The sequence below is a fragment of the Hippopotamus amphibius genome, chromosome 16 (assembly GCF_030028045.1).
Source record: "Hippopotamus amphibius kiboko isolate mHipAmp2 chromosome 16, mHipAmp2.hap2, whole genome shotgun sequence".
Classification (NCBI taxonomy): Eukaryota; Metazoa; Chordata; class Mammalia; order Artiodactyla; family Hippopotamidae; genus Hippopotamus; species Hippopotamus amphibius.
Window position 1 is genome coordinate 38082996 of NC_080201.1, and position 26739 is coordinate 38109734.

General features: G+C 36.6%; 1 protein-coding gene across 2 annotated transcripts; it reads left to right on the top strand.

Annotated features, from left to right (window-relative positions):
- The first annotated feature begins 44 nt into the window (after positions 1-44).
- Positions 45-26485, top strand: VPS35 (VPS35 retromer complex component). Of its 2 annotated transcripts, XM_057711921.1 has the most exons (17): positions 45-163; positions 7761-7859; positions 9173-9269; positions 10053-10176; positions 10664-10846; positions 12180-12393; positions 13378-13461; positions 14282-14391; positions 16714-16810; positions 16917-17065; positions 18409-18616; positions 19022-19177; positions 21378-21500; positions 23505-23684; positions 24033-24272; positions 24749-24892; positions 25520-26485. In XM_057711921.1, exons 1-17 carry the CDS (start codon positions 161-163, stop codon positions 25697-25699), a joined length of 2391 nt encoding a protein of 796 aa, XP_057567904.1. In that variant the 5' UTR covers positions 45-160; the 3' UTR covers positions 25700-26485. The 2 variants fall into 2 exon arrangements, with proteins under 2 accessions (XP_057567904.1, XP_057567905.1); XM_057711922.1 differs by lacking the exons at positions 45-163; positions 7761-7859 and adding an exon at positions 8709-8854.
- The last annotated feature ends 254 nt before the right edge of the window (positions 26486-26739 follow it).

Consider the following 26739-nt stretch of genomic DNA (forward strand, 5'->3'; position numbering starts at 1 on the left):
CCAATAAATACGCGAGACTTGAGGGGCCAATCAAGGAGCCGCCTGCAGGTCCGAAGGCGGAGCTAGAGGGGGCGGGGCTTGGAGGGGCCGCAGAGTCACCTGACCGCGGGAGGCTCAGCGCGGGGTGGGTGCTGCTTGCTGCAGGCTTAGGGGAGTCGCCATGGTGAGTGCTGAGGGGCGGCGGGCCCCGGGCTGACCCTTCTCCCAGCCACTGCTCACTCTCACCGCCTTGGAGCCGTGCAGGCGGAGTCGGGGCCCCGCAGCCGGGTCGGGGCTAATACCAGCCGGGCTTGGCCTGCGGGGCGGGGGAAGGCCGCAGGCGGGCAGATCCGGGCTCGGTGGGCGGCGGCGCCTGGCCGCGGCCGTTGCTCTTTGAGGGGGTGTCTCCGCTCGGTAGCTCTGGGGGTCCGTGAGGGCCTGCGGCCCCTGTGAGTGGAGTCGGCCACCGCCCAGCCTTGAGGGAATCCCGAGTGCGGGGTCTAGGCTTCTGGCTGGAACGGGGGCGTGCGGAGGGCCTGAGGCTCAGAGGTGGCGTTGGGACCCGCCCAGAGGCTGCTCTTTTGCTGGCGATTCCACCTTTGTGCCTGGTAGTGCTTTCTTGTCCCTTCCTTGTGCAGGAAGTACCATCCGAAGGGGCCTTAATGGTGCCTGCGCCTTTTTCGGCCTCATAGCCCCCTTCAATTGCAGCGTGTCAGAGAATTCTAGGGACTCGCTTACGTGAATTTCCTGGAAGGACTCGTGCTATCTGATATCCATTAGTTCTGAGAGATGGAAAGGAGACTGCTTGTTTCTTTTAACATTTGTTCGTTGGGCGTCCAGGCTGCCTTACTGACCTCCCCATTGATGAAATCCAACTGGAAGTAGGCATTCTCCTTAGCGCCTCTCCGTGCTGGCAGCAAATCGTGGTGTGGCTGTTGGCTGGTGAACTTGAACTTCCTCAAAATGTGAATCCTTGTGTCTAGTTTCCATAAAGGCAAGTTGTCACTTGCCTTTTATTAGCGTTTGGCATAGTCTGCACTGTGTAAGTAATGTTTTGGGGTGTTCGTGTGTAGTATGTCAGTTTTAGTTATCTCACTGCATTTTATGTAGACAGGCTTCTGAAAACCTGTAAGCCTGGAAACAGGCTTCACTTTAAATGTGTTAATGCCAGAAAGCAGAATGTTTGATATACATTACTTTCATATAATATGATGCCATACAAGGTGATTTTGCTTTTTTGTCAGAATTTTTAGTTGGGAATTGATTTAAGAATGGTGCAAAAATTAAACTAGGATTTGTCTGTTTCTCAGCATTTATGGATTGACATTTATAGTGTTCTATAATCAAAGCACTTACCCGAGGATCTACTATACATCGAGATTCTGTGCTTGATGAACCAATTTGGAGAAGTGAGCCAAACACACAATCCTGTCCTCGTGAATTTTACTGGGAAAGAAAACTTGAGTAGCAGTCTTGTCACATTCACTGTCTTTGTGACTTGGGCAAGTCACTCAGTCTTCTTTGAGTCTCTTTTTTGCATCCGAAAACAAATGTTGCCTCTTTGGCCCTTCCCAGTCCTAAAATTGTAGGATCCAGTTCAATTCATCATGCATCTTGTGTGCCTTCTATGTCATGGACTGTGCTGGGCACTGGAAACATAGCCCTCGCTTTCAAAGAACTTAAGAGTCTAGCAGGGAAGACATGCTTGTGGAACTTAATGTAATATAGTCTGAGGATTGCTTTGCTAGCACTGTCAACTCCATATTCTGCCTGGGGAGCTTGGGAAAGACTGGGAAGTAACATATGACCTGAGATTCAGAGGAAGGTGAGCAGAAATTCTCCAGGTGGAGGAGAAAGTGTGTTTCTCATAGATAAAGCTGGGAGAAGTGAATGCTCATGGTGTGTGCCATCATAGGATTCCTGGGGAAATTTATTGGTGAATGAAGTTGGAGACATTTTGGTATTAAAACATATGTTTGGATGTTCCCATCCCTTCATCATTCTTAGTTCTCCCTACTTCAGTTGCTATTTTGTGCCTTATCATCATTCTTAAAATAATACTTTCCTTAACATAATGAAATTCTGTATCTTTGTGAGACTGGTTATTTTCATTTTATAGTTGATTTACATTGCATTGTTAGATTACATCTACACATGAGTGGAGAGATTGACAAGTAAGTTTCTAGGATGGTTGGAGATAATTGCTGGTATCCAAGATGGATATAATAATAATGGTAACTCTTATATGAAGTGCTTATTACTAAGTACTAAGCACTTTCTAAGCACTTTTCGAGCTTTATCTGTGTCATTTCATGTATTACACATAACAGTGATGTAAGTACTCTTTAATTATCCTTGTTTTCTGAAAGAGGAAATGAAAGCACATTGTTTGAATGGAGAGTGCTTTTATAAGTGATAAGTTCGTAGTGACCTTTGTTTTCGCTGTACCTTTTAACTGTGTAGACTTGGGGGGGCTGTTTGGCTTGAGTCTCAAGCTAGAATGGGCCTGATTGCAAATGTTAATTTGATCTTGACTCTAGTGTTTTCATTTTTCTCTGATGGGTGTAGCTGCTATGTATAGAGTCATTTGTAAATGGAAAACCACTTCCATGAGTGAGGAGTCATTGGTTACCTGGCTTGTGTTTTAATGAGAGCATGTTCCTGTTATAACTGACACTACTCAGTGTAACACTTCCCAGGAAGGGCATCTGGATGCTCCTTTAGAATAGCCATTTGTATAATAACTACATTGTCTTACAAGTAATATGTAAAAATACATTTCTTTATTATAGCTTTATCTCTTCATTTGTAGCCTAAGTCTGTAATTTTCTACATTTTGTGTATATATATTTCTACTAATTTTAAACGCAGTTTATACAAAATAGAAAAATTCTGCTAATTTGTTTTACTGAATCTAGTCATTTCTATACAAATATTTTTGAATTGTTTGTAATCTCTTTATAACCAGTTTTATTTGCTATATAACTATACACAGTAGCCAAAAGGCAGAAACAACCCAAATATCCATCAGCAGACAAGTGGATAAACAAAACGGTATATACACACGCTGGAATATTATTTAGCCTTAGAAAGAAGGAAATTTTGACATATGCAGCAACATGGATGAGCCTTGAAAATATTATGCTAAGTGAAATAAGCTGGACACAAAAGGAAAAATATTGTGTGATTCCACTTATGTGGGGTCCTAGAGAAGTCAAACTCCTAGAGAAAGAAAGTAAAGTGGTGCGTTGCCTGGGGTGGGAATCAGGGGATGGGGAGTTACTGTTTAATGGACACAGAATTTCCTTTTGGAAAGATGAAAAAAGTTTTGGAGATCGATGGTGGCAGTGGTTGTACAACAGTGTAAATGTACTTAGTGCCACTGAACTGCACACTTAAAAATGATTAAAATGGCAAATTTTGTTATATGTTTTACCACAATAAAAATTATAAAAATTTCCTGATGCACCCTTACTTATCTCTAAGCTGGCCGTCTGAACCTAGTGAAATCCATTGATTCTAATAATTGTTAAATCTATTGCATCCAGAGGTAAAGAGCCAAAAATCCCAAACCATAACTTGGTCTCATTGAAGTTTTCAAAGGACCAGCCCGTGATGAATAGCGAATTTCATTGAGTCAGAATCCTTAAATGCTCATGTCCTTCTTGCCAACATTTTACACTGATAGTTCTGTTGTATAAATTAGTGTTCAGTTTAAAAGATACATAACTCTTTTCTTGAAATTTATTTATGCTTATGAAGAAGTATGGTCATCGGGAAACTCAGTTTACTACAGTTTGCCATAGGAAAAGATAAAGAGATGGTTGGCATTGCTTATTATTCAATTAATTTTTTTCTCTTTCTAAAATTAGACCAAGAAAGTATTTGATTTTTAGAAATGATTCTACTTCAGAGGTGAATTTTATGTGGTTTTTGTTAATCTCGAATTAAATGTTTTGATTATCTTTGATAATGGAGCAGGCCAGATTTAACTTTCATGTTTATATGTAAGTCCTTTCCTTCCAACTTCCTAGTTCATTGTGTAAGAGGCATTCTATCTTTAGTCATTCCTTTTTATTAAGGTGGAATTCACATAACATAAAATTGACCATTTTAAAGCGAACAATTCAGTGGCATTTCGTACATTCACAATGTTGTATGACTATCATCTCTGTCTAGTTTCAAAACATTTTTGTCACCTGGAAGGGAAACCCTGTGCTCATTAAACAGTTATTCATCCACTCTCCTTCCTGGTAACCACCAGTCTGCTTTCTATTTCTATGGATGATTTACCTATTCTAGATGCAAGCATACCTTGTTTTATTGTGCTTTGCTTTACTGCTTTTTTTTTTTTTTAAACAAGTTGAAGGTTTGTGGCAACCCTGCATCTAGCAAGTCTTTTGGCACCATTTTTCCAACAGCATTTGCTTACTTCGTGTCTTTGTGTCACGTTTTGATAATTCTCTCAATATTTCAAACTTTTTCATTATTATATTTGTCCTGGTGATCAGCAGCCTTTTTTTTTTAAGCTCTTCATTGGAGTATAATTGCTTTACACTCTCGTACCAGCTTATGGGGTATACCAAAGTGAATCAGCTGTATTTGATCAGCAATCTTTGATATTACAATTTGCGGTGACACGAACTGTGCCTATATAAGTCAGCAAACTTAATTGATAAATGTGTGTATTCTTACTTCCCCCTGACCAGCTGTTCCCCGTTACTCTCCCTCTCCTTGAGCCTCCCTATTCCCTGAGATACAATGGTATTGAAATTAGGCCAGTTAATAGCCCTACAGTGGCCTCTATGTGTTCAAGTGAAAGGAAGGGTTGCATGTTCTCACTTTAAGTCAAAAGCTGGAAATGATTAAGCTCAGTGAGGAAGGCATGTCAAAAGCTCGGCCTCTTGTACCAAACAGTTAGCCAAGTTGGGAATACAAAGGAAAAATTCTTGAAGGAAATTAAAAGTGCTACTCCAGTGAACACATGAATGATAAGAAGGTGAAACAGTCTCATGGCTGATATGAAGAAAGTTTTAGTGGTTTGGATAGATGATCAGACCAGCCACCACATTTCCTTAAGCCTAATCCATAGCAAGGCCCTCTCTTCTGTTCTGTGAAGGCTGGGAGAGGTAAGGAAGCTGCAAAAGAAAAGTTTGAAGCTAGCAGAGGTTGGTTCATGAGGTTTATGGAAAGAAGCCAGCTCCATACCAAAAAAATGCAAGGTGAAGTTGCAGATGCTGATGTAGAACATGTAACAAGTTATCCAGAAGGTCTAGATAAGACAGTTGATGGTGGCTACACTAAAACAGCAGATTTTCAATGTAGACAAAACGACCTTCTGTTGGAAGATGATGTCATCTAGGACTTTCATAGCTAGAGAGGAGAAGTTAATGTGTGACTTCAAGAACAGGCTGACTCTCTCATTAGGGGCTAATGCAGCTGATGGCTTTAAGTTGAAGTCAGTACTCATTTACCATTCCTAAAATCCTGGGGTCCTTATGAATTATGGGCCTGTGCCCGTAAATGGAAAAACAAAGCCTGGATGACAGCACATCTGTTTACAGTGTAGTTTACTGAATGTTTTAAGCTCACTGTTGAGACCTGTTGCTCAGAAAAAAAGGATTGCTTTCAAAGTATTAATGCTCATTCACAATGCACCTGGTCACCCAAGATTTCTGATGGAGATGCACAGTGAGATTAATAGTTTTCACACCAGATAACACAACATCCATTCTGATCAAGGAGTTATTTTGAATTTTAAGTGTTTCTATTTAAGAAATATATTTCATAAGGCTGTAGCTGCCATAGATAGTGATTCCTCTGATGAATCTGGGTAAAGTAAGTTGTACACCTTCTGGAAAGGATTCACTATTCTAGAAGCCATTAAGAACATTTAGTGATTCACGGGAAGAGGTCAAAATATCAACATACACAGGAGTTTGGAAGAAGTTGATTCCAGCCCTCATGGATGACCTTGATTGGTTTAAGACTTCAGTAGAGGAAGTAACTGAAGATGTGGTGGAAATAGCAAGAGAACTAGAATTAGAAGTAGAGCCTGAAGATGTGACTGAATTGGTGTAATCTCATGATCAAACTAACAGATGAGGAGTTGCTTCTTATGGATGAGTAAATAAAGTGGTTCCTGGAGGCGAAATCTGCTTCTGGTGAAGATACTGTGAAGATCACTGAAATAACAATAGAGGATTTAGAGTATTACATAAACTTAGTTGATAAAGCAGGGCAGGGTTTGAGAGAACTAACTCCAGTTTTGAAAGAAGTTCTATTACAAGTAAATGGTATCAAACAGCATCACATGCTACAGAGAAATCGTTCGTGAAAGCAAGAGTCAGTCAGTGAGGTAGACTCCACTGTTTTATTTTAAGAAATTGCCACGACCACCTCATCCTTCACCCTAATCAGTCAGCAGCCATCAGCATCAAGGCAAGATCCTCCACCAGCAAAGACTGTGACTTGCTGAAGTTTCAGATGATGGTTAGCATTTTTTAGCAGTTAAATATTTTTTAAATTAAGATATATATTTTTAAAGACATAATGCTATTGCACACATAATAAACTACTGTACAGTATAAACTGTACTGTAAATTTGTATGCACTGGGAAACCAAAAAATTCATATGACTTGCTTTACTGCAATATTTGCTTTATTGGTGTGGTCTGGAACCGAAGATGCAGTATCTCTGAGATATGCCTGTATTTCGTATCAATGGAGTCATACAATTTGTGGTCTTCACTCAGCGTAATGTTTTCTAGGTTAGTTCACATAGCATGTATCAATACTTCACTCCTTATGATTGAGTAATATTCCTTATATGTATATAACACAATTTGTTTATCCATTCATCTGTTGATTCTTTTAGTTATTTTTTATTAAAAACATAATCTAAAACCAGCTTATTCATTCATACAGTGAACATCTATGAAGCATCCATTATGTGTCAGGCAATGTGTTGGGTCCCAAGGATGTAAAAATGGTCATCATTTATAATTATAATGTGATACATGCTGTTGTAGGAGTGTAAACACAGTGTTGATACAATGTAAGGGATGGAATGGTTAATTCTGCTTGACAGGTAGATGTAATTCATTTTGCAAGCAGATTTTTCTGATGGCAAGGAGAACAGTATATAGATGTCTTTTGTCCATTATAACTGTAGATCTCTATATTTGAAATGATAAGGTAGGTCCTTGAGAGTACTCTTTATGATGTTCTACTGTAAGTCACAATGATTTTAGCTATTTTATTTCTAAACTGTGTAGTCCCTCATATATTGTCTAAGGGGATAAGTGTTTTCATAAACTCATTCCTTGATCTGCTTAAGAATAGACTAAGGTGCAGATGAAAAGTAGTTTAGAAAAAAGGAGGCTTTTAGGGATTTGGGTTAGACTATACTTATCGCCACAGATTGGTCATGTTTCAGTTGGATTCAGTGTATTAGCAGAATATAGGCAGCCATAAACTACCGCTTTATATGTCTTTGAAGCCAATCTGCTACAAGAATGTTGAGTCAGTTTATGAGAAGAAATTCTCTGCACATATTACTTTTCTTCTTCAGCAGTCTTACACTATTAACTTTAGCGATAGCACAGCTCTCTGTTCAGTTGTTAAAAATCAATAAATGAGTTTGAGATGTAGAACTGGAATGAGCCTTATATTAAAGCTTTGGAAATATAAACTATGGTGGGAACTATAGAAATAACAGATTTGCTAGAAGAGAGTGCTAATGAGACATTAATGGAAGGTTTTAAAAAAAAATTTTTCAGCCTACGACACAGCAGTCACCTCAGGATGAGCAGGAAAAGCTCTTGGATGAAGCCATACAGGCTGTGAAGGTCCAGTCATTCCAGATGAAGAGATGCCTGGTAAGAAGGAAATATGGGAAGCTCAGTCACAGCCTGCATGTTCCTAAGAATGCATATGCAGTGTTTTCTGAAGTTGTACAGCACTACTGCTCCTGGTAAATCTAATCTTCAGTCCCACCTCCCTCACACTGCTTGGAGCAATTTCAACAGATAGCCCTGTTGAATTATTTACTTACCTTTATATTTATGTTTTGAGATTGTCTGTCTTCCCTACCAGAATGTAAGCTCCATGAGGATGAGGGACCCTGCCTTCTATTTACACATCACTGTATTATCACCATACACTGACCTGAATTATTATTAGCCGCATTAGTTCTATACGTCAAACCTGAGGAGTACTTGACATATAATGGTTGCTTAATAAATATTGGTTGTACAAATGGATTTAAACGCTTTCAATTTGAATTATTCAGCTTTCCCTCCCTATCTTGAAGGCTTTTATTTCTGTCCTGGGTAGGTATATTCTTTGCAGGAACTATGTTAAAAATTATATATTTTCACATTCTGAAAGGGTAAGAGATTATCTGTGTAGAAACTATAGATTCTTTTGATTAAAATTTAAGAAATGAAACCAAATAGGCTGGTACTTCAAGTTATAAGTTGCTATGTTGATGATGTTAGTAATATCTGGCCTTTGTAAAGTGTCTTAGAGTTTCTAAAGCTTAGCAGTATGCTCTTTTAACCAGTCATGTCTGTTGTATTGCTTTTCTTGCAAACCAATTTGTAAAAACAAAACTCTTGGAATGGAGAAAATGGGTGGGCGTGGAGCTTGCTGTTGTTTGTCTCTTTCTGTGTATGAATAGTGTTTCCTGTGTCTAAAGGAATTGTCTGCATTTATGTGTTAAGTGGGACACATGGACGTTGTGAGGAGGAAAGCATACTTAAAGGAGTAGTCATTCCAGACATCTCTGAAGAGTATGTAACCTATGACCAAGCCAATGTCAGAATAGTATTTTGCTTCAAAAGAATCAGTATGCCAGTTCTCTTGATTGCAGGTAAAATATGAATTAATAGAGCTATAGTTTCATAGTTTCTAGGGGTTGTAAAGACTGGAGTTATTGCCAGGAAGTTTGCAGTCCTAGATAAGTGAGATTTGCTAAGCTTTGTAGCCCTGGTTAGGAATTATGTATCTTATTCTGTTCAGTAAAGAGAAGGCAAGGTGAAACTAAACTAGACTTTTATGTGATTAAAATAATTTAGGTTCTGTATACTTTTAAAACTGTTTAACAGATCCTTGATGAAAGAGTTTATATAACCAAGTTAAATGTTTATTAGATTAAGCATTCTCACCGATTCTCTTGGTATTTCTGTAGGACAAAAACAAGCTTATGGATGCTCTGAAACATGCTTCTAATATGCTTGGTGAACTCCGGACTTCTATGTTATCACCAAAGAGCTACTATGAACTTTGTATCTTTTGAATGTTGAAGAATAAACATTTTGGTCATACCTTTTTCTTGATAAGGCCATATTTTGTTTGTTCCTTAAGTTTTTCTCAAGCTGTATTTTTTTTCATTTTCTTAACCAAATAGTACTCCATCTCCATGCAAATGTGCTAAGTGAGAAAAAGAAAAACTTAGTATCAGAAACCCTTTTTCAATGTTTAGACTTCTTTAAGTGGGTTGTTGTTGTATTCAATTTTCAGACTCTCATGAAGGATATTGAAAGTATTAGGCAGTTGGTTCTTTAATGCTAGGATTTTGTCATGCAGGACTCCAAAATGGAAAGGAAATCAGTGATTTGCCATTTCAAAACCCTTTAGTAGTCTGGCAGGCAGTCTTGTTTTAATTGCTTTGCTTTACCAGACATCTTTTTAAAGCCCTTATTTTAAAGTAAGGAAAGCCCAGAAGAAATTCTGTCTTTACTTAATTTAAATATACTCTCTTACAATCCTAGCATTTAAGAAATTTGCCCAATATGGGAGTTCCCTGGTGGCCTAGTGGTTAGGATTCCAGGCTTTCACTGCCATGGCCCAGGTTTAGTCCCTGGTTGGGGAGCTGAGATCCCACAAGCCGTGTGATGCAGCCAAAAATAATAATAATAATTAAAAAAAATAAAATAAAATAAAGAAATGGCAATATTAAAAAAAAGGAAAAGAAAAAAAGAAATTTGCCCAATAATTTAATGACTCCAGCAAGTTGCAGAATATTGCTTAGGTTGACTTAGCTTTGAATCCTTAATGATAATTAAAAGATATGGCTATTTCTGATGAACTGCACTACTTGGAAGTTTACCTGACAGATGAGTTTGCTAAAGGAAGAAAAGTGGCAGATCTCTATGAACTTGTACAATATGCTGGAAACATTATCCCAAGGCTGTAAGTTATTAAGACTCCGAGGGCTTTTAAATCTGCATTTCCCACTTTTTGTTATATTCTTCAAAATCAGCAGCTTTTTTTAAACCAAATTTAAAGTTATTTAATTTCTTAACGAATAGAGGTTAACATTTTGATAGTGATTTTTTTAAGATTTTAGAATACAATTAATTTTACTTTTTATTAGATTATTGAGGAATTTTGGAAGTAGAAAAAATGGACATATTTTGTTTAATTTCTTGACTACTAGAAAAATTAATATCATGACAATTATAAGAGATCTAATGTGTTTAAAGGTGATGAGTTAAATAAGTAAATATGGTGTCAGTAAACAGTTATATTTTAAATCAGATTATAGTTTCATTTTGTAAGAGAAAACCTGCTCCCTGTCTTGTTTATTTAATGTTTATATACACCGTGTTTGGATATAATCAAATTCTTGACTTGAGTATTTTATTTCTAATCAAATGTTGCCTCATAATTCTTCTAGTTATCTGTTGATCACAGTTGGAGTTGTATATGTCAAGTCATTTCCTCAGTCCAGGAAAGATATTTTGAAAGATTTGGTAGAAATGTGCCGAGGTGTGCAGCATCCCTTAAGAGGTCTATTTCTTCGAAATTATCTGCTTCAGTGTACCAGAAACATCTTACCTGATGAAGGAGAGCCAACAGAGTAAGTGCTTTTCTTTCTGGATTTAGATGTATTTTTTTTTCTTGTAAAACATAAAAAAGTATAGAAAAGTATATAGAAGAAAATAAATATCAGTAATTCACCCCAGAGTCAGCCACTGGTAGCATTTTGTGTATAGATTTCCTTTGAGATGCAGAACTCCTCCATATATGTGGTGTGATACAAAAATGAAAATTATGAAAATTATGTGTGGATTTTTATAACCTACTTTTTTCATTTAACATAATTGACAGCATTTTTTCATTCCACATTGTCTTTGAAACTATGACTTTTTAAATGTTACATTTTGAAAATTATATTTGTGATAAAATAATGAAGCATGCTTAACTTTTTTTATGAGCTAGCCTGTTTTCATGTTGTTTCTTGAATGTCTGTCAGTTTTAATTTATCAGTTTCTAGTTACCCCTGAGTATAAGTGATTTTAATCATCTGTGTACACAAATTAGATATTAACTCCAAAACAACAACAAAAAGCTGTTCAGAGAGAGCCTTATCTCTTCTGTGACCAGTATTCCAGCTTCCGAGTCCATTGTGCTTTTGTCCCACAAAAACGGCAGATGGTCAGCCTGCTGTGATCTTCATCCGACTGGGTGAACTATTCATGTGACAGGTTCCCTTGACTGAGGAACTTAATTCCCTTTTTTTTAAAGTTTGTTTATTCATTTATTTCTAATGTGTGTATTTTAGTGGTTTTTAGTATATCTGCATCATTTCCTTTTCAAAAGGAAAACTTTAATAAAAATTTAACCATGCACATGACAAAAAATTTAATTGGTATAGAAAAGATAAAAATTTAACAGTGTAGAGAAGATGGTGAGGTTATTTGCTTTATTATGATATGACTCAGGTTTGAGCATTTAATTAGGCAATCAGCAAAAAATTTTGAAAACTACTAAATTCCCCATCTTAAGAGATATAAAAAGGAGGAAATACTTGGTATCTTCCTTTACAGAGCCTGCAAAGCTTATACTCCAATTGAAAACATAAAATATTCAACAATAAAATGATAACAGTGACTTTTTTAGGCTTTTTGAACTAATGGAATACAATTCCAAGAACAAGTTTAGTTGGCTCAGGAAAGGGAGTGGGGGGACAGCGTTTTGTCCCTTTAAACTTGAACTGTCCTCTCAGATATTTTTGTCTCGAGCCTATTCCCCTTGAAATTGAGCACTAAGCAGTGAAGTTGAAGGTTTTTGTAAAGCATTTGGTGTATAAAAGAGGTAAGAAGGAAATGTACAAAGAAGAGGAATAGTAGTAAATTGTTCCTATAATTTAAATACTGTATGTAAAGATTTTTCAAACTGTTTCTTTGCAGTGAAGAAACAACTGGTGATATCAGTGATTCCATGGATTTTGTACTACTCAACTTTGCAGAAATGAACAAACTCTGGGTTCGAATGCAGCATCAGGGACATAGCCGAGATAGAGAAAAAAGAGAACGAGAAAGACAAGAACTGAGAATTTTAGTGGGAACAAATTTGGTTCGCCTCAGTCAGTTGGAAGGTGTAAATGTGGAACGTTACAAACAGGTTTATATCTTTTTACTTCTCACCTTTTCTTATGTCATGAGATATAAATTGAAGTCTAATTTTTAAAATCAAAAATTTTTAAAATAATACTGCATTGAAAACCATTGACAATCAAAGAAGACAAACTAAAAGCTATATTTTGAGTTTGTATTTGTGGATTGGAACACTCAATATTATCAAGATACCAACTTTCTTTAAATTGAGATTTCATTTATTTTACTATAGATTTACTCTAAAGCTACAATAAGATAATGTGATATTGGTGAAAGGGATAAATCCATGCATCAGTGGAGAATAAATCAGGAATTAGCATACCTTTTCTGTAAAGGACCAGATAGTACATATTTTTTGGTTTTGAAGCCATATAGTTTGCAGCTACTGAATTTTGCCAGTGTAGTGCAAAAGCAGCCAAATACAATATGGAAACAATTTACAAAAATGAGCGTTAAACTAGATTTGCTGACCCCTAGAAGAGGTGACCCAGAATAGACCCACATGTATATAATCAATTATTGTTGATAAGGGTGCACAGGCAACCTTTTCAACAAGTGATTCTGGAACAGTTGGACATCTCTAAACAAACAAAGCCTCTGAACTTCGACCCATTCTCTTACTGTGTAGAGAAATTCAGAAATATTGATCAAAGTCATAAGTGTGGAATTTGTAACTATGAAGATTTTAGAAGGAAACACAAAGGAAATCTTTATAACCTTGAATTAGATAAAGCTTTCTTAGGACACAAAAAGCACAAACCATAAATGAAAAAAAACTGATATCATGGACTTTGACTTTTATGAGATAGAAACCTAGCATTTTTTATTTAAAAATTCTGTAAAATTTTAAAGTTTAGTGTAGAAATGAAGTATGGATCAGAAAAATCTAAAATATGATTTTTAAATTATTAGTTCAAATGTGTTATTAGAAGAGTGACTTAGGATTTTGAGAATAATTTTTTAACTCTTAAATTTTTTTTTTCTTTTTCAGATTGTTTTGACTGGCATATTGGAGCAAGTTGTGAATTGCAGGGATGCTTTGGCTCAAGAATATCTCATGGAGTGTATTATTCAGGTAGGTGAGAACATTTCAGGTTTTTAAAGAACTTATTTTATATTTCATTAATTTTCATTGTTTTGGAAAAAAAAATCTTGATTGAAGAGAAAGTAAGTTTTCCTGAATAAACCCCTTTCTCCTATTAATGTAACAACTTGGTCTTTGTATTGATGTGTTTTTCCCCTCAAAATGTAGGAAAGAGTAATCTCCAGGTTTTCTAGGTATCATTAGGTTTAGTTTAATTATAAGTGTACTTTGGTTAATAGAATATTTCTTTCTGGGGTTATGTTTAGAGAGGCTTAAAAGTGGTATATTTGAATTTGGTTGTATAAGATCAAAATGATTTTTTCCCCACTAATATGAACTTTAAATACTAAGTCCAGAATATAGCATGAAATGCTTTTACTAATTGGTTTTACTAATTGATTTTTTTTCTTTTTATAAATTTATTTAATTATCTATTTTATTTATTTATTGGTTGTGCTGGGTCTTCGTTGCTGCACATGGGCTTTCTCTAGTTGCTGAGAGCGGGGGCTACTCTTCATTGTGGTGCACAGGCTCCTCATTGTAGTGGCTTCTCTTGTGGAGCACGGGCCCTAGGCGCGTGGGCTTCAATAGTTGTGGCACATGGGCTCAGTAGTTGTGGCTTACAGGCTCTAAAGCACAGGCTCAATAGTTGTGGTGCACGGGCTTAGTTGCTCCATGGCATGTGGAATCTTCCCAAGGCAGGGCTTGAACCCGTGTCCCCTGCATTGGCAGGCAGATTCTTTACCACTGCACCACCTAGGAAGTCCTACTAATTGATTTTAATAATAACCCATTATGATTTGATTTTCAGGTTTTTCCTGATGAATTCCACCTTCAAACTTTGAATCCTTTTCTTCGGGCCTGTGCTGAGTTACACCAAAATGTAAATGTGAAAAACATAATCATTGCTTTAATTGATAGGTAAGAGTTTCCAACACTGAAGGGCAGATGTTCTGACTTGGGAATAATGAATTTAAAACACTTTCATGAATTCTTTTCTGTTACATCTTTATTAATGATTTTGATGTAGTTACACTAGTTCTGTAAGTCTGAGTATCTACTAAGTGCTTGTCTAGCTTATGCATGAAACAAGTTTAGCTCTTAATTGTATAGGGGGCATGGAGATAATATTTTTAATCTGTGCATTTAATTGGCATTTAAAGACATTATACAGACCCAACATTTAAATTTTGTAAATCCAAAAATCACTGAAGAGCAAAACTTGTTTTTTACCATGATGAAAGTTATCTTTCAGTGGGAACCAGTTTGATCTGGAATCTTCTTTATCAAGTAGGCATAAATAGAGATGATTAAGAATGTTCCCCTAGTGAGAAGAAAAGTATAAAAGAATGATGGGAAGGGAGGAAAAGTAATATATTGAAATAGGCAGAAAGTTAACATGGATTTATGAGCCAAATAATATTTCTGCCCTATGTATTCTGGAAAGTTATATACAGTTATATCTTCTTATCATATAAAGAATTGGGTGATTTTTTTTTTCCAGAAAAACAATCCCATCAAATCAATAATCCCTAATAAGTGTATGATATAAAAATACTGTACCAGCAAAAAAAAAAAAAAAAAAAAATGTTCAAGTAATCACTCTGTCATCATGTTTTTTAAAAGAAGAATTTTCAGTTATTAAAAATGTTAGTAAATCCCCTTTAAGTTTTACGTCTTTAGCTCTTGGTCTTTTTTAAAAGTATAAAACCTGGCCTTTGATGATAGCTTTGAGTACCTGCTGGGCACTAGTGTGTCCTGCTTGTGAGCATATACTCATTGACCTTATGAAACCAGAAACCCAAGTGAAGATTTATTTCTGCAAATACTTTTTACTATATTTTAAATATCTGTTATTAGTTATTTATTTAATTAATTAATTAATTAATTTTATTGGCTGTGTTGGGTCCTTTTTGCTGTGCCCAGGCTTTCTTTAGTTGCGGTGAGTGGGGGCTACTCTTCATTGTGGTGCGCAAGCTCCTCATTGCCATGGCTTCTCTTGTTGCGGAGCACGGGCTCTAGGTGCGTGGGCTTCAGTAGTTGCAGCACATGGGCTCAGTAGTTGTGGCTCACGGGCTTGGTTGCTCTGTGGCATGTGGGATCTTCCTGGAGCAGAGATCGAACCCATGTTCCCTGCATTGGCAGGTGGATTCTTAACCACTGCACCACCTAGGAAGCCCTGTTATTAAAGTCAGAATTTATATAGCAGAATTCTCCAAATTATCAGATCAGTCCTGGGCATTAAGAATTATACATTATTTGGGCATGCCCTTAATGGAAGTTAATAACTGGATTTTCCTATGTTGGGTGTAACGTCACTTAACCATTTCTATCAGTAGTGATTCTTCTGTGCAGAGCAAAGTGTGGGTCCGTTTGTAACCATGATAAACACTTAGTGATAATGGAACAGACATTATTTTGAATAGTTTAAGATGTGGTAAATAGAGGTTAACTTTGCTGCTAGTAGAATTAGTTGTGTTTTAAACTTTTCAGTAGTAAAAATGACTTATCTTAAATGACTATCTTAAGATAGTCTATGCACTTTTTATATTTTAAAGATTGAATACATTTGTCATGTTTAATACATTTCTATCTGTAGCTACTAAATTAGGTTTCAAAGAATTTGGCAGAATTGGCCTTTTGAAAATCTGTTGTGTAGGTATAAAGTAAGAATGCATTGAAATAAGGCATTGTTGGTAAAACTGTTCCATTAAAAATGAATTGAGGGGGCTTCCTTGGTGGTGCAGTGGTTAAGAATCCGCCTGCCAATGCTGGGGACATGGGTTTGATCTCTGGTCCGGGAAGATCCCACATGCCACAGAGCAACTAAGCCTGTGTGCCACAGCTACTGAGCCTGTGCTATAGAGCCCGAGAGCTACAACTACGGAGCCCACATGCCTCAACTACTGAAGCTCGTGTAGCTCGAGCCCATGCTCAGCAACAAGAGAAGCCACCACAATGAGAAGCCCGCCCACTACAATGAAGAGTAGCTCCCACTCCCCACAACTAGAGAAAGCCTGCACACAGCCATGAAGACCCAACACAGCCAATAAACAAACTAATAAATATTTTTTAAAAAAGAATTGAGGGAATGATCAGCTACGTTCCCTGTCCTTTTAAAAAATCTTTCTCGAAGAAAGGTTCTAGGAGAAATACACTTGGAGAAAATACAGAAAAGCATAAAGAATAAAATGTCATCCAGATCTCTATATCTTTTTAAGTAAAGATTATTTTCCTTTTTAGATTAGCTTTATTTGCTCACCGTGAAGATGGACCTGGAATCCCAACAGATATTAAACTTTTTGACATATTTTCACAGCAGGTGGCTACAGTAATACAGGTTTGTATATGGCTTTTCTCCTAAGTTCTCAAAACTTTCAAACTTCTCAGCTGGTAGATCCTTTTTAATTGTTTAAAATAAATTCCATGGTTTTCTAACATTCCAGTCTAGACAAGACATGCCTTCAGAGGATGTTGTATCTTTACAAGTCTCTCTCATTAATCTCGCTATGAAGTGTTATCCTGATCGTGTGGACTATGTTGATAAAGTTCTAGAAACGACAGTGGAGATATTTAATAAGCTCAACCTTGAACAGTAAGTCAAAGTTAAACATTTTTTAAAAGCTTTTGTAAAGTGTTTTTTTTGTCCCACATTTGATTTTCTTTTGCAATTCCGTTTTGAAATATTAGCGTTCATCTTGTTTTAAGCATTTGTTAGATAGACATGCTTGGTACTCACCAGGGCAGAAAGGGGCAACCAGCTACTTGGTTTTGTACATTGATCAAGTAGTGGCGCTTATAGACCATAGCAGTCTTCAGGAACCAGTGTCTCCAATTCAGACCTCTTTGTACATATGGGTGAGTTTTTAAACTGGTAAGGAAGCTATTTATATCAAGTGGTAGTTTCCATGAGTGATTCCTATAGATGAGTAAGTTGTGAAAAAATTAGGGAGGCATATATGTATTTAAGGTGTGGAAATTAAATTGGTTTAAAATTTTTTCTCCTTTGAGCTTTGATTTTGTTGTCTACTTGGATCTTCCTCAACTATGCTGTCCTAGATCTGTTGCATCCACTGTGGGCAGTTCTGATGCTGATATCTTTTCCCAGCTGTCCCCTACTGTCCCATCTTCCACTGCTTCTGAACGTGCAGTCAAGCTAGGGCCCCTCCTTCCCCTATATTATTCATTTCACCTCATGTAATCTTTCTCCTTTCCATCTCTCTTCCAGTGGTTTAGTTGTGTCCAGAGGATTTTTTCTTTTTCTTTTACCTCTGTTTATTCCCCACTTTTCTTTTTGTCACTCTCATTTTTTGTGAGCCGAGAAACATTCTAGATCTTGAATAAGTGATGTATCTCCCCCGACCCCAAGTGAGTTTTAAAGTAAAATTAGACAAAATAAAGAATTAGAAATCCCAACCTCTAAAACTCTCACAAATGCCTGGATATTCCTCAGTCCCCACAGAATGTTCCTAATTTCATCCTGCTTTTCCTTAGTTATCAACATCTGATGCAGAAGAAATAATTTATGTATTTTTCTAATTTGTTGAATTGCTAGTTTTGATGGCTTTTTCATTGTGAATATACAGTACTTATTGGCTGCCCTAGAAACCTAACTGCCACTTAAAATACTTCCCTTAGAAATACCATATTCTAGACAGTCATTTTAACTCCAGGTGTACAACCTATTCATGAATTGGAGATTAGCATAACTTATTGTATCAGTAGGACATTAATAGATGAATAAATGTTTGTATTTAGACAGACATCTGATAGACCTCTCTTGAAAGTCTTTGGGGTATTTTTGGGTGGTGTGATTCACTTGACCCATTTCCTTTAATATATAAATGAAAAATTTCAAATTTTTATGAATCAAGTGCTGTTCGTGTATATAAGAAGTTAATTTTATTCACTAAAGGGCTGCTGTTTTTCTTTTTGCAGTATTGCTACCAGTAGTGCAGTTTCAAAGGAGCTCACCAGACTTTTGAAGATACCAGTTGACACTTACAACAACATTTTAACGGTCTTGAAATTAAAACATTTTCACCCACTCTTTGAGTACTTCGACTATGAGTCCAGGAAGAGCATGAGTTGCTATGTGCTTAGTAATGTTCTGGATTATAACACAGAAATTGTCTCTCAAGACCAGGTAAGAGAATACCAACATGCTATATTAGAAAAAGAGATAGTGTAGTTATGGTTTTAGACCTTGAGACAGGCACATGAGATGGGAGGGGAAGGTAATTTACTACTAAAAAAATGTTACAAGTAGCTTATTCATTATATAAATGAGAAAATTGGAGATGTATACAGAAGAAATTATAAAATAACTAAAATCCCACCAGGAAGAGAATAACTACTGTTGATTAACATTTGGTTCATCTCTTCCTAGAATTTTTTCTGTATGTGTACCAACATATATATACTTCGGTGCAGAAGAAGGAATTATGTTGTTGATACTGTTGTAACTTTACGCAACCAGAAATACTTTTGTCAGTGGCATTATATGCTGATTATTTCACCTCAGTAGGTTTCTGTGTCTCCCATGCTACAGGTGGATTCCATAATGAATTTGGTGTCCACGTTGATTCAGGATCAGCCAGATCAACCTGTAGAAGACCCTGACCCAGAGGACTTTGCTGATGAGCAAAGCCTTGTGGGCAGATTCATTCATCTGCTACGGTCTGAGGACCCTGATCAGCAGTACTTGGTATAAGTTAACTCTTACTATACCCCTCCAGCAGCGCCTAGTGAAATCATGTGTAGATGTGTTTCAGATGGTCTGATCCACCTTGTGGTATTAAAAGGTTAATTGAAACTGAATAAGAGGTTAACTTAACTTTTACTTTATGGTTAAATGCATAATTGTTTGTAAACTGCTGGACCTCATGAAGAACAAGTTGGTTGCTGTAGTTTCTTTTGAAGACTTCTTAAGAATTGTAGAAAAGCCAATCTTCCTTTAGTTGGGTGTCCAGTAATCATTCCATGTTCATTTTCTTTTTGAACTGTGTGTTGCTTTTAGAATTGTTCAGTTGTTTTTCCTAATAAACTGTTAAAGTATGAGCAACAATCCTTATATTCAATTTTATAGAAGTTGTATGTGTTTGCCACATTGAAAATGTGTGAAGACTTTAAAATTGCCTTTTTCTTAACCCCTTTTTCCTAGCAAAGAACAATCAGATGAGATTCTTCCTTTCTTTATCATTAGTCTTCAGTAAACCTTGGTGAAATGAATAAAACTTGTTGCCTGAGTAGGAGTATTGGTGACTGATACCGGATAATTTATGTTTACGAAAGGTAGCACAGATGGCTGCCTAATTATTCTTTGGGCAAAGTAGTTTAACCATTGTTGGATGCATGAGGCTAAGTGTTAGTCTGCTGTAACAAAGAACACCTTTATTTGAGGCTGAGTCCTGACTTTCTTCTTGTGTTAACTTTGTCATAGTTGACACTCTTGTACTCCTTCATAACCATTGTGGCAGAAAGCTGATTTCTGTTGGTAGTGTGATAGTCTTCAACTTGGCTTAGTGTCGAACAGTCTGTGCGCTGCAGGTGATCTGTACCTAGTGGCTGGCCTGATTGTTCAAATGTTTTAACTGATTCCCTTATGTTTCTGTCACATACACACATGGCCTATGTGTGTTTTCATTTTTCGTTGTATACCAGATGTAGTATTTAGGAAGTATGCTTTCCACCTGTGGCCAGTTGGTTATGCCCTGTACAGAAACAGCTTTAAGGTGAGGATCATCAGCTCTGACTTCCCCAAGGGGGAATGCACCTCTTCCTATCTGTCTACCATTATCAGAGAAATTTATAAAACCTGAATGTGTCACACATATTAAAAATTATTTCATGAATTCTTGTAGTTTTTCTGAAACGAGGCATTTGTTTCCTAATGGCTCTTCTAAAGCGTATTACCATGTCTCTTGACTTAAATGGTCTTAACATTTTTCTGAAGTAAGAGGTATGATATACCAGCAATATGCAAATTTTTTGTATCATAATAATAGCCAATATTTTGAGTACATGCCTTGTGTTAGTACTGGTAACACTTTACATCTGTTACTTGATCTTCCCAGCAACCTTAAGAGAAATATACTACCCCATTTTTCGAATGAAACTTACAGCTAAGAGAAGGTAAATAGTACTTTGCCCAGGTTCACACAAATAGTAGGTATTAGAATCTACTTTTTTTTTTCAGCTGCGTTGGGTCTTTGTTGCTGCCCGTGGGCTTTTTCTAGTTGCAGCAAGAGGGGGCTACTCTGGTGTGCGGGCTTCTCATTGCAGTGGCTTCTCTTGCTGTGGAGCACAGGCTCTAGGTGCGTGGGCTTAAGTAGTTGTGGCTTGTGGGCTCAAGTAGTTGTGGCTTGTGGGCTCAGTAGTTGCGGCTCGCAGACTCTAGAATGCAGGCTCAGTTGTGGGGTGGGCTTAGTTGCTCCTTGGCATGTGGGATCTTCCCAGACCAGGGATCGAACCCATGTTCCCTGCATTGGCAGGTAGATTCTTAACCACTGTGCCACGAGGCAAGTCCCTAGAGTCTACTTTTAAATGTATCTGTATCTTCAGAGCTCTTTATCAACACAGTATACTTTTTACATATGTAATGAAAATATGTTTAAATCTGCATCTGCCCCTAACTAGCTGTGTAACTTTGGGTAAGTTATACACCTCTCTGAACCTCAGGCTTCCCCATTTGTGAATTGGGGTTAGTATCTGTCTCTAGGGTGATTGTGATGACTCAGCAAGATAAGAAATGTAAAAGTATACCAGGAAGCCTGGTGTATTGTATGTATTCAAAAAATGGGAGCAGTCATGATGGTTAGAGTTCCCATTTAATTTTACAAATGATTAACTATAGTTTCTATAATTACAGAAAAGATTAATGGGCTTTGTTTGTTTGTTTTGGTCAGATTTTAAACACAGCACGAAAACATTTTGGAGCTGGTGGAAATCAACGGATTCGCTTCACACTGCCACCTTTGGTATTTGCAGCTTATCAGCTGGCTTTTCGCTACAAAGAGAATTCTAAAGTGGTGGGTTTACTTTTTTCCCTTTTTCCTCTGTGTATGTGTTTTAGTTTATTATTATAGAAAATTTCAAACATACACAGACAATGGTGTTATAAAATCCCAGTTTCAATAATTCTCGATACATTACTCATCCTGTGTTAAGTATTACTATTGATAATAGTGATGTTGATCAGTTACATACATACAGAGTGATGTTGAAAGATTAAATTTATGCTAGAAGTTTTTCCTGTGTCTGAAGATCACTTGTGAGACATTGATAAGTTTATTACAGAATGGCTCAGAATGCTTTAGTTTTTCAAGAACGATTTTTTTTCTTGGAGTCTTTATAAAGTGACATTTTCTGAAGTGATGCAGTAATCTCATTCAGAGGTTGTAGTACATAACAAGTAAGATCTAATTCAGGTTAGCTTTGCCTAAAGAAAGGGCCCTGTGTTGCATAATTGCTTCTGTCTAAAAGCCTGTAATTGAATAATTTTATGAGTTGTATACATTTTTTAATGAGCTTAGTCCTTTTGCAAACAGAATTATGGCTGAGTCTTCAATGGTATACTTTTGTAGAAAATACCTTATAATCTGGGAGTTCCCTGGTTGTCCAGTGGTTAGGACTTGCCCTTTCACTGCCAAGGGCCTGAGTTTGATCCCTGGTTGGGGAACTAAAATCCCACAAGCTTCACAGCACAGGCCCCCCCCCCCCCCCCCCCAAACAAAAAACAAAAAACAAACAAAAAAACCCCACCTAGCTAATGTACCTGAAAGCGGGACAGTCAGGTCTATATTAAGGAGCAAACCTCAGTAAACTTAAATTTCTAATAATGGAGAAGCGAGGTTTCTTCAGTAGACCCACCAACATGACATAGCATGTCTATGGCCAGTTTTTATGAGGCCAGCCTCTCGTGCACTTCCTTTTTCCGCAGTATTTTGTGGATAGGTATTTGTGAATGTAACAATAGAAAAAGCAACTGACACGCACTTACTGTGTGCCATACACTATGCCAAGGACCATAAACTTGGATTATCACATTTAGTCCTTGTAAAAGTCTGTGACTATTCTCTTTTAAAAATGAAAAGAATCAATTGCATTAACAAGAAATTTGGATGGTCAAACATGGATAAAATATTTAACCTCACTAGTAATTATAACAGTGAACCTTTTTAGAAGTCAAACTGGTAAAGAAAAAAGAAAAATAAGGTTCAGCAATAGCAATGGTGTGATGAGAATTCATTCTCATCTAGTAATGGTGGGAATGTGAATTACTACAGTCTTTCTAGAAAATTCTGGCAGTATGTAACTAGAGCCTTAAAAAATGCAATATTTCCACTTCTAAAATTTATACTAAGGAAAAAATTAGGGATTCAATAAAGCTTTGTGTTTATAGACCATTTATTATATCACATTTATTTCCAAAAGGAAGAAGTTAAGTAAATTATACTATATCCAGTCTGGAATATTTCCTAGTGATTAAAATGATTTTAAATAACTTTAGTATCATGAGGAAAATTATGACAAAATAAGTGAAAGAAAAGAAGTCTTATACAAATTACATGCAGCATGAGCCCAATTTAACTCTAAAGTAGAAAACAAAACCATACACAAAGGCTCCCAGTTACATTATATTTGCACAGAGAAAAGGAAGGAAGACATTAACATCAGAGTGTTATCAGTGATTATTGCTGGGTTATAGATTTAGAGATAGTTTTAATTTTTTAAAGATTCTCTTGCTTGTTTTCCTAATGTTGTTCCATTTGGGAATATGTTGCTTTTTCTGATGAGAAAAAACAAATACCAAATATTAAAAATTGCAAAGCCAGTGACCTCAAATGAATGTGTTGAGAAGACATCCTGCTTGATTTCTCGTGTACTCCACACATGAGACAGAGAAGGTAGCAGGAAAATGGTGAACTCAGCTTTGTCCCTTTTCCTCATCTGTAGTTGTTTTATATAAAATGAATATTCAAGCAAGTTAATCTTGAACTTACAGTAATTTAACCTATTTTTTCTTGTTTTAGGATGACAAATGGGAAAAGAAATGCCAGAAGATTTTTTCATTTGCTCACCAGACTATCAGTGCTTTGATCAAAGCAGAGCTGGCAGAATTACCCTTAAGACTTTTTCTTCAAGGGGCTCTAGCTGCTGGAGAAATTGGTTTTGAAAATCATGAAACAGTAGCATATGAATTTATGTCCCAGGTGATGATCTGCTCTCTTTCTGGGGTGTTTAATCTGTTTGCTCTGTTTAGTCACCTGTCTGTAGTTAGTGATAGTGCACATGGATTTACTCTTCAATCTGAAACGCTGTGTCCTGGCTTGCAGTCCTCATTTTACCCCAGATAAAACTTAACTTGCAAAAAAACCAAAAACAAAACAAGTTTCTTTGTTGCAGCTTGTCAGCGTCTTTGTCTTGTGTCTCTCCAAGCAAGGGCACTGCGTATCCTGATCTGAATGACTCACAGGATGGGGCTTTGATGGGAAATGCTTTGGAAAATGCTCTAGTAGATGGTTGGTTCCTAAAGGTCACTTCTGCTTTGTTTGCACCAGGCATTTTCTCTGTATGAAGATGAAATCAGTGATTCCAAAGCACAGCTGGCTGCCATCACCTTGATCATTGGTACTTTTGAGAGGATGAAGTGCTTCAGTGAAGAAAATCACGAACCCTTGAGGACTCAGTGTGCTCTTGCTGCATCCAAACTTCTGAAGAAACCTGATCAGGGCCGAGCTGTGAGCACCTGTGCACATCTCTTCTGGTCTGGCAGAAACACAGACAAAAATGGGGAGGAGGTAAGGTGGGAAGTCATTCCCGACCAACAGTGTTAGAGGAGAGGGGATCATTGATAGGGAAACGCTGCTGTGGCCTTTTGCTGTGGAGGTTAAACATGGAGTGCTTGGAACTCTGACAAAGAAAATTGCTTTGTTTTGTTAAAAGAAATGAAATGGACAGCAGCATATGGAGAGTTACATCCTGTGGTGAAGCCTCCACTTTGAGGATTTTGTAACATAGCAAGTTTGTACCACTACCTTTAAAAAATATGCAAAATACATAAGTATAAAATATTTAACAAATATATAAAACAAATATTTGTTTTAAAATATAGCTGTGTACTTTAAAAAATGAAGATTTAAATTGGCTGTGTCCTTTTAAAATATGAAAGAGCCACTGTAGTATGTTTATTTCTTTGTGTGAAATGGTACATGTGTGATTCATTAATCTCTTTAATACTCCCTCTGTAATACTCCCCTCACTCCCTTTATTCTAGCTTCATGGCGGCAAGAGGGTAATGGAATGCCTGAAGAAAGCTCTAAAAATAGCAAATCAGTGCATGGACCCCTCTCTACAAGTGCAACTTTTTATAGAAATTCTGAACAGATATATCTATTTTTATGAAAAGGAAAATGATGCGGTAAGTGAATAATAAATTGTTGTTTTCCTTTCCTATGCTTAGATTCGATACATACAAAAGTTTAACATCCTGGATACTTTCTTTTTTACTTACAAGGGTCAGAGTTTGGAGAATCCACCTAGTGGTTTCTTTCATTCTCCAAAATTCTTCTCTATGTAGATGCATCCAGCAGAAGAGCTCATTATGTGCAAGAAAATTCTTATCTCTTTTGTTTATGAATATTTTATAAAAATAGTCACACTGTTTAAAAAATACAAAGTAATTTACAAATGCTGAATAGTAGGCTGATTTGTCGTCACATACAAGTGTAGAATAATTCCCAAATAAAGGATTGATCAATATTTGTAGGTTAAATAAAATTTTGCTTTTTTTTTTTACTGGTTTATGGTGTTCTGTATTTTCATTAAGTTTTTTTGTTGTTGTTTTGGATGAATGGCCAATTAGTTGTTGCTCAAACCAGGAATCATGTTCTTGTCTCTCTCTCTCTCTCTCTCTCTCTTTTTTTTTCATAATTATTCTGGTAACTGCTGAAAAGTAACACAAGCTCCTCAAAACATTTTTATTAAATTACGTTATTATTTTTTGTGGTACATGCTTGATCATGAAATTGTACATATTCTTTTGTAGGTCACGATTCAGGTTTTGAATCAGCTTATCCAGAAGATTCGAGAAGACCTCCCCAATCTAGAGTCCAGTGAAGAAACAGAGCAGATTAACAAACATTTTCATAACACACTGGAGCATTTGCGTTTGAGGCGGGAATCACCAGAATCTGAGGGGCCAATTTATGAGGGTCTCATCCTTTAAAAAGGAGCCAGGCTCACCATCCTCCTTTCCATGTACATCCAGTAAGGGTTTTATTATACTAGGCTTCCCTTCCATAGATTGTGCCTTTCAGAAATGCTGAGGTAGGTTTCCCGTTTCTTACCTGTGGTGTGTTTTACCCAGCACCTCCGGACACTCACCTTCAAGACCTTAATAAAAGTATTCACTTCATAAGTGTTCAGGTCTGTCTGATCACCCTAAGTAGCATGATTGATCTGCTATTTAAAATTCCTGTCATCTGTTTAAAAAAACAAGCAAAAAGCCAAAAAAACCCCATTTAACTCTGTTACTAATGAAGCTCTCCTTCCTTTTTTTCTGTTTTGTTTCATTGTTGAGTGTATAATTTCTTTCATTTCTTGGGAGTACTAACCCAAAAGTGTCTGTCCCTTTGTTCTGAGATTAATTTAGAGGAAAGGAATACTGTATGTGAAATTCAGCTTGGGCTTCTCCCGAAATGCAAGATAAGGCCATGTGTAATATTTTCCCTAAAATTAGAGTATATTAATGCATGTTTGAGAATTTTAAAGCACCATGGTCCAAACCAGAAGCTATATTTTGCATATTTGGACTCAGCCATCCATTAAGAACTTATGTTGTCCTCTGGACATATTTATCAAAATAATTTTGTTCTAAATAGTATAAAATAGAAAATTTGTGATCTATATAATTTATGTATAACCTTCATTGTTGTAAATTTAGGGGGAAATGCATCATACAATTATGATTTTTTTTTTCACCAGTGAAACAATAAAGTTGCTATTAACAATTTTGCACCTTTTTCCTTTCATACTATCTTGATTCATAAGAGGAGCTAGTAGAATATGTATGGAGTTTAATGTACATTCTCACATTCACAACACTCACTTGTTCAGCCATTCACTTGTTTTAAACACTTACTGAGCAAGGCATCATCTCCTCTTTCAGTCATGTTTACTCATTTGCTTTCTTTAGCCTTACTCTGCTTTCTTAAGCGTGATACCTCCACATAAACTCCCAAAAGCCTCCTGCCTATATTAGTTATC